We start from the raw sequence: 7,978 nt of genomic DNA on the forward strand, positions 1-7,978 counted from the left end.
TTTTCTTTGTAAAATTCGGTATATACTGAACTGATGTCAGTATTTGAACGAACGTAAGATAATGAATATTGAAATATTTGGACGAACGCTATTTACGTTCGTTAAGTAATTAAAAATAAGGACGAATGTTCGACATGAGGCCGAACGATATTTAAGACGAACGCTCGACATAAGGCCGAACGCTATCAAAGACGAACGCTCGACATAAGGCCGAACGCTATCAAAGATGAACGCTCGACATAAGGCCGAACGCTATCAAAGATGAACGCTCGACATAAGGCCGAACGTTCAAACATTCAAATGGGGACGCTCGTTCACGAGCAGAATTCTTTCCAAATGAAGGAATCCCATTCTAGGTTATTTTAAGGGGAAACCGAACGGTTTAAGACCGTACAGTGACGAGCGTCATTTATCAAAGAGAATGAATAAAATTTCAGATTTCTCAACCTTAGAAAATTCTTCCAGATTTCAATTTTATAAACTTTATAACTTTCATTCCAGATTTAATTCACCTTAAATATCATCATCATATAGATCTCATCATTTTAATCATTCCAACTATACAACAACCATACTCCATTCATACGTAATCAAATCAACATGCATTTCAATCAAAGTCCACAACGTATTCAATACATACAAGCAGTGCTCGTTCATGACAGATCAATCAAAACCAGAAACCAGATTCCATATCAGTGGTCGTCCATACAGCTCTATCATCATACATTTCATACATGCACACCAGATCATATAATTATACAGTATAAATTAAACATATAAGCTTCCCTTACCTGGATAGCAGTGTACGCCCTAATGCAAAAGTCGGGTTCGTCTCTTACAGCTTTCTACCCTTAGCTTCACTCAACACTCTCACTTGATCTAAACACCAAAATCAGAAATTTCTCAGAAACAGTCCATGCATGAACTGAAGACATGGTTTAGAATGAAACCCTAATGGACGAACTCCTAGAGGAAGAAACTTACCAGCTTAGAATCAAATTTTGTTCGGTCCAAACGAAAGATCACAACTGGACGAACGTTCCTACGGTTCTGGATAAGTGATCGGAGAAGGAGATGATGAGTTACAGAAGAGAGAAGTTTACTGGTTTTAGAGAGAAGTTGGAGAAGATGAATGGTTGAGTTTCGTGAGGAAGAAGATAAGTGATGCAGGTGAGCGGAAGGGTTTTCGAAAATCACTTTTGTTCCTTCCAATTCCAGACGAACGAGCGTCTCACTTTCGGACACCTGCACCTCCACTCAGACTTCCGAAACTTCCAGCGTGACAAGTGGCATGCGTGCATGCAGCGCTTGGTGCGTTTTTAATGCACTGAGTGAGTGACGTGGCGTGCGTAATTGGTGTGGTGTCAGAATTAGCTTTGCTAATTATACAGGGTCTCACAAAGATCATTATAAAATAGTGATATTAATTTTATTTAAAGAATAATTCAATGAATAAATATATTGATAAATGTACAATACAGTTTTACCATTTTCATTAATAAAGATAAATTTATTAGATAAATTTATTCTATGGGGATAATAAACAGAATTAGTGTGTTTTAAATTTTTGTTTTTAAGTTGAGTTGAACTCAGCATAGAAAGAACATTATTTTAATTTTTAAGTTAATTGGAATTTGAGATTAATTTGGATTTTAATTATTTCCGAAAAAAAGTGTCAGATATATAGGCACAAATTATTTGACAGAAAATTAAAATTAGTTTGATTATTTCACCCGAAATCTAGACACACCTTTAGTTGTTTTTTTCTTCTTACAAATCAATAATTTGAGTTAGTAGTTTTTAAATTAAATTTTGAATAAAAAATTGTTAAATGTTTTTAAAAATAACTTTATCCATATAAATCTTGTTTAATTTCAGTAAGATTACTTTTAACTAAAGATTGATATGGTATTTCCCAAAAAAATAGATTTCTTTCATAAGAATTAAAAAAAAATCTTCTACGAACTAAAATAAAATGATAGATATAACTTATAGTTCCATTTCAAGATTTCCATGAAGAAAAGACAACACTAGTGGAAATAGTGAACTTAAAACACTACAAAAATTTGACCATGATGTGTGGTTCACTTTTCCAACTCTCATAGTTGGAATGTGATAAACTTAAAAGCTGAGTCTGCAAGCTCCATTGTAGCTATGTTTCATCATCAAGTGCTAGCTACTGAAAAAGCCAGGTCCAGCACGAGAAAGAAGCTCCTCCCCAGCATCTTTACCCATCTGAATCATATCTTCAGCAACATATGGACCAACTCTGGAAGTTTCAAGCACTGCACAAATGGATTTACAAACAAGCTTAAAGAGTAGTAGTAACTTCTGAACCTTTAGAAACTAAACCAGAAGTCTCAATACTCATACCACTGGTTCCATCAGGGGAAGCAACTAATCCTCTAAACAAGCAATTTCCATCCACGTTTCTGCTAGCATAGCCTGCAATAGGAGTGCGGCAAGACCCTTCTAATGTTTCAAGGAAGGATCTTTCACAGGAAACTGCTAGTTTTGTTTCTTCATGATTCAGTGAAGCAAGGTATTCTGCCTGCAGAAATCAACCAACCATATAGAAACTAAAATAATTTTAAAGGTAGAATAGCTATTTTGACCTAATAGACAATTACAGACACATCTACATCCCCAAGTATACCATCTATTATATCTTCAAGTTTGTTCTCTTAGATGAAAACACAAGTTTTTATCCCCAACATAGCTTTTCACTTGATTTATGTTTCGGGTATGAGTTGAAGTCCCTTACTCAAAACACTCCCAGTTGTCTTATAGACCGGATGGACTCCCTAATGGTCCTCCATATCCTCCAAGTTACATTCGCTCTCCCTTCTTCTTGTCGAAGTCGTGCGGAAGAGTACTTGTTAAAGGCACTCCGACATTCAAGTTAGTAATATAACCGACCGGTTATCACAACAAGTGATGCATATAATGCGCATAATCCTCTAAAGTCATACATGAGATCTTTATTTATACTAATTGTAATGGGATTTTACCTTTCACTGGTCTAATGACGGCACAATCATAACTTAATCTGCATTAGGATTTTAATGAGTTATTATCGTTTATAATCTAACCATGTGGTCGACCTGGGTGGTCAGCCTGGGTGGTCGACCTGGTGGTCACCCTAGGTGGTCGGTCGGCCTGGGTAGTTCCTTTGCTAACCGTACAATACAATTTACAACAGCAAAAAACCATACATGTACTGAGAAGTAGGGATGTCCACTCTTGCTCACTTGTTGGTTCACCATAGATGGAGTTAAAAATGAATCAGTTCAATCCAGTTCTCTTTTCGGTAAGTCAAAAATTTTATAACCTGACTCAACCCACCAAAAGTTGGTTTTTATTAGGTGGATTGACTCACTTAAAAATGTTTTGTTCTTCTAATTTATTTTATATATTTATCGTAGTACAATCAAAGTATATTGACTAAACTCATCTTTTATAACACTTTCAACCTGATTCAAAATCATTTAACATGTAGGTTAAGTAATTCGTGTTCATTTTGACTCATTTAAAAAAAAACTTATTTTTTTCCAATTCAAATCGGCTTGAGTCTTGTGAACCGGGTTGCTCACAAGTTTGAAACCACTTTTACATCTTTAGGCATATATGTCTTACAAAATATAATTTAATATTAACTAATTTGTAACGGTTTGAAGTGGCAATATCATGCAAATGATGTACTTAGTTAAATACTCACCATTTTATCATCATTATTTCTACAGGCTATTCCAATTGCACCTTGTGCAACAGCTGGAAGCATATCATCAATTGATAGGATTGAAGTCACATTTTCTGTCATGTTTAATCGTTTGAGACCAGCTAATGCCAATAGGGTAGCTTGGACAACACCCTCACTGAGTTTTCTCAGTCTTGTTTGGACATTGCCTCGGAAATTTTCCTCCACCTGAGATTAAAATTACAGGTTAAGTAGAAATCATTAAGAATCATTCAGTGGTCTAGAAAACTAAATTGTCACTAATTAAGTGCCTGAAGAACAATTAAATGACACAAGACAGAAAAAGGAAATGTTGAGGAAACACAACAACAATCAATCAGAAGGAGATCATATGATGCAAGACTGATAATAAGAACACAAAGATATCAAACTTCATCTTAAAACCAAATTGTATTAAGGGAAGTTTCCCATTAGACGTATACATCTCACTCCAAGCAAAGCAGGCGATATGGGACTTTCCAATATTCTCCGTTGAATACCATGTCATATTTAATCTTAAAACTAACTGACATTAAGTGAAGTTGCGCAACAGATATATAAGTCTCACTGTAAGAACTGAGATAGACATAGATGATGTTCATTATCTTAGAGTAACTAATGTCTTCTGAATCAAACATTCACGTTGGCTATTACTTTACTCTTGTTGCTCCTACCATGCCGCTGAAGGTAAGAAAGGTATACTAACCAAGTGGTTAATCAAATATTCGTATATGATTGTAGTAAATATTATTTTACCATGATTGAAGCTACATATGATAAAAGAATACTGATATGAATAAATGCCAGTCCCTGATTCATGTCTTCATAAATCCATTGATAACATTTGGTAAACATATTAAAATAGGATGGAAGAACGTGAGCTTCTGCGTTTGGTGTACTTTAAGAATAGAACAAAATGGGATAGTATGTTTAAAAACTGTAACACTCTAAAAATAAGAGATTAATTTTAAGCATAAATAGCATACAGAATCCCCAATTGACAGCAATTTGTCTAAATAACAATTGGTTGTAATAAAAATACCAGCCACCCCTACCCCAGATAAAAATTTGGATGCCTCCCATTGCTGACCTTTGAGAAAAAACTAGTATAGAACTAACTTATAAGAAAAGAGAGTTTCTATAAACTGAAAGTGGTGTTGCATTAATTTGTTTGAAGTACATGTGGTATTTATACAGAAACATTAGCTCTTTTGCATGTTCTGGTCAGGTACAACAAATGCTGACTGACAAAGGCACCTATAACTGTGAGGGTAGACTAAGTGCTTACAACAAGAAGACTAGAATAGCCTATACTCTATCAATCTCAAACATATAACGTACTTAAGTCAACAAACAAATTCTCCACATCTAAAAGCTATCTCTCAGGACACAGGAAAATAGCAATGATAATGAACAATCACCACAAAACAGGGATGAAGCCCTTTGGTTCAGAATTTGGACAAAGACTTATTAAAATCGGTTTTAGGCTGATTAATGGAAATTGATAATCTAAATAGATTTTTGTTGGGAATCCAAGTATGAGTCTAAGTTCTATATTGGATAGAAATGAGAAAGTAGAGCACATTATAAAAGTAAAAAACACATTGCTTTAAAGTTTTGGGTAGAGAGTGGTGTCAATCTTTTATATGGTTGGACTCATATCTTAATATTACAGAAAAAGATAAAATGCTTATATCTCTAGATAAAATTCTTAAATCCATTTTCCAGCATTTTATATCTTAACAAATCCATAGAGATATAGGTTGTTTATTCAATCTGCTACCTTACTGACTATAAATAGGAAGATAGTCCAAAGGCCCGGACACTTGAACTCTCTAGCTTGAAGTCACCCTAACTTTGAACGGGAACAGTCCTAAACCCTAACTTTGTTCTTTGGTTTAGCATAACCCTAACTGTACCTATTTTCTCTCTAGGAAAAGGCATTAGAAGTCATAATTATATCCAGGCTTCTAGGATAATTATGAGAAAAATAAAAGATAATGTCAAGAAGAGAACTGAGTTTAACATTGATGAAGTATTATATAGTGGAAAGATCATGACAATAATAATGATACAAACTCACATTCAGAGAAGGATATCTGTGGAGTATTTGTGACTTCCGTCTGAGTGAAGCAGTACCAACAATACTTCCAGAGGGTAGGTCAGCCAGTGAAGCTGCACTCAAGGAAATAAATGCATCTCTAACATCCTCACGTGGAAGGTTACATGGTAGAATTGTTTTATCAGGTAAGTAAGTAGGAACATCTTTCATTGAATGAACAGCAATGTCAATGTCACCATTTATGAGTGCCTCATCTATTTCTTTTGTGAAAAGGCCCTTCCCACCGATGTCTGCAAGTGGTTGTGACAGTATTTTATCACCAGTTGTTTTTATTATTACAATCTGAATGGCTCCTTCTTCTGCTAGCTCTGGATGCGATGCCATGAGCTTGTCTCTGGTCTCGAATGCTTGAGCCAGAGCTAGTGGACTGCTCTAAATATCACAAAAAGTATAAATAAACCTAAATAAACCCAAATAAACAATGGAATCCAAGACCATTTGCAAAACCAGTCATGGAAGCTAGTAATAATCAGGTAAAAAATTATAAGAAATTCATTGCAGTAGAAGACAAAGATGAGATTGTCGTTATTTCAAATAGCTTAAATTCACTTCAACCTCAGGAGTTTAAATGGGTATGATGAAGTAAACTTAAATCTACCAAGATGATTGCAATTTACAAGCATTTCAACTTCTATTTCAATAAAACTTCTTCAGATGTTTCTGCTTTGATCACATCAAACAAAAAACACAAGCGGGCAACATAACAAATAATCGTTTGACAATCTCGATGAACTACATTTTGCTGCAAAAAAGTAAAACCCTTTTGTTTTGACAATCAAATTTCAAGTAAAAACACAGGAATTGTCATCATTTCTGTCATAATACTACTGGCATTTGAACTAGTTGTCCTTTCCGAAAATTCTGAATTGAATATTTTCACATTCCAGTTAACTTATCATATAGAGAAGCCCCATTACAATAAATGCTCATAATTGAAAGCATAGTTATGAAGGGAAGAGTAGAGTACCTTCCTCTGGTGCCAATTCTTAGGAGAGCAACCTTAGTCTGTGAAGTTTGTTGCTCAATGGCAAGAGAAGCCCTGATGCTGCCATATTTGGAAAACTGTGAAGTTCTGATTTTGAAAGATGGGAACACCACAGCAGAGCAAAGGGTCTCCATTTCACAATTTCAATTGCCACTTCACTTTGATAGATAGCTAAATAGATAGATAGCATAATGTATGAATATGAGTAATATGAACAAAAACTATGTGATTTGATCCCTTAGATAAACAAAGAGATATGATATGGTCCTACCCTAACCAATGCAAGTAGTTCACTATGTGTTCCTCTAAAGTAAAGGATAAGTGGAATGAAACATTCAATTTCTTCCTATTATACCTCCTTTTGTCATTTTTTTGGAGATGGTCCTACCAGTGCTATACTTGTACATATTATCTAAAAATTCATCCCATTAATAATTTATTGAGTTTCTGCAATTTTTTATTTTTATTTTATAAAAAAATATTTTTAATGGTTTTACAAAAATATAAAATCAAATAAAATTTGATATCAAAATGCAATCTTAATAACATTGCATAGTAAAATATTAATACAAATATTTAAATTTTAAAAAGGAAAATTTAATAAATTGCATCATAAAGTATAAGTTTACGAAAAAGAATAGTCTCTTTATAAACTGTAACACCCCAAAAAAAAATTTTGCCCTTTTTAAAATCAAAAGTTGAAATATTACAATAATACAATTACGGTAACATCCCGAACCTCAAACTCAATTCTATACAAAAGTTTACAGCTCAGACAGAACAATAAAGATAACATTGAATCCTTCTAATACACACTTCCATCTCTTCCTGCACTTGCACCAGATCACGCAACAACCCTTCATCTGCTCCCGTATAACAAAAATGTTATACGATCATCGCAAAAACATGATTTCCAGTACATGCACAAATAAGTAAGGGTGAGCTAACATGCAATATATCATTTATAAAAATATGCATAATTGTTTTGATAAAAACATCATGTAATATTTAGGATAGACATTCCCATACACCAACATACCAAACTTCTACTAGACACTCATACGGACGATACAATGATGAGCTACTGGACAAAGCTATTCCCCAAACCTTCTAACCGGATACTATTTGGACGGAC

The 7,978-nt window shown here is 34.2% G+C and overlaps 1 protein-coding gene across 2 annotated transcripts; it reads right to left on the reverse strand.

Annotated features, from left to right (window-relative positions):
• Nucleotides 1-1,956: 1,956 nt before the first annotated feature.
• LOC108319129 (porphobilinogen deaminase, chloroplastic) lies at nucleotides 1,957-7,145 on the reverse strand. 2 transcript variants are annotated; one of them, XM_017550160.2, is made up of 5 exons: nucleotides 6,826-7,145; nucleotides 5,820-6,225; nucleotides 3,719-3,925; nucleotides 2,374-2,551; nucleotides 1,957-2,285 (listed from the first exon to the last, which is right to left on the reverse strand). In XM_017550160.2, exons 1-5 carry the CDS (start codon nucleotides 6,975-6,977, stop codon nucleotides 2,173-2,175), a joined length of 1,056 nt encoding a protein of 351 aa, XP_017405649.1. In that variant the 5' UTR covers nucleotides 6,978-7,145; the 3' UTR covers nucleotides 1,957-2,172. The 2 variants fall into 2 exon arrangements, with proteins under 2 accessions (XP_017405649.1, XP_017405650.1); XM_017550161.2 differs by having other exon boundaries at nucleotides 5,820-6,230; nucleotides 6,826-6,966.
• Nucleotides 7,146-7,978: the final 833 nt, after the last annotated feature.

Source organism: Vigna angularis, chromosome 5 (genome assembly GCF_016808095.1).
Source record: "Vigna angularis cultivar LongXiaoDou No.4 chromosome 5, ASM1680809v1, whole genome shotgun sequence".
Taxonomy (NCBI): Eukaryota; Viridiplantae; Streptophyta; class Magnoliopsida; order Fabales; family Fabaceae; genus Vigna; species Vigna angularis.

Excerpts from the sequence above, each read along its gene's own strand:
- LOC108319129 (XM_017550160.2), bottom strand. The coding sequence starts at position 6,977 with ATGGAGACCCTTTGCTCTGCTGTGGTGTTCCCATCTTTCAAAATCAGA. Across the intron at positions 3,926-5,819 it reads ACAGATATCCTTCTCTGAAT|GTGGAGGAAAATTTCCGAGG; the intron begins GTGAGTTTGTAT and ends TTTTAATCTCAG. Across the intron at positions 2,552-3,718 it reads GAAATAATGATGATAAAATG|GCAGAATACCTTGCTTCACT; the intron begins GTGAGTATTTAA and ends TGATTTCTGCAG.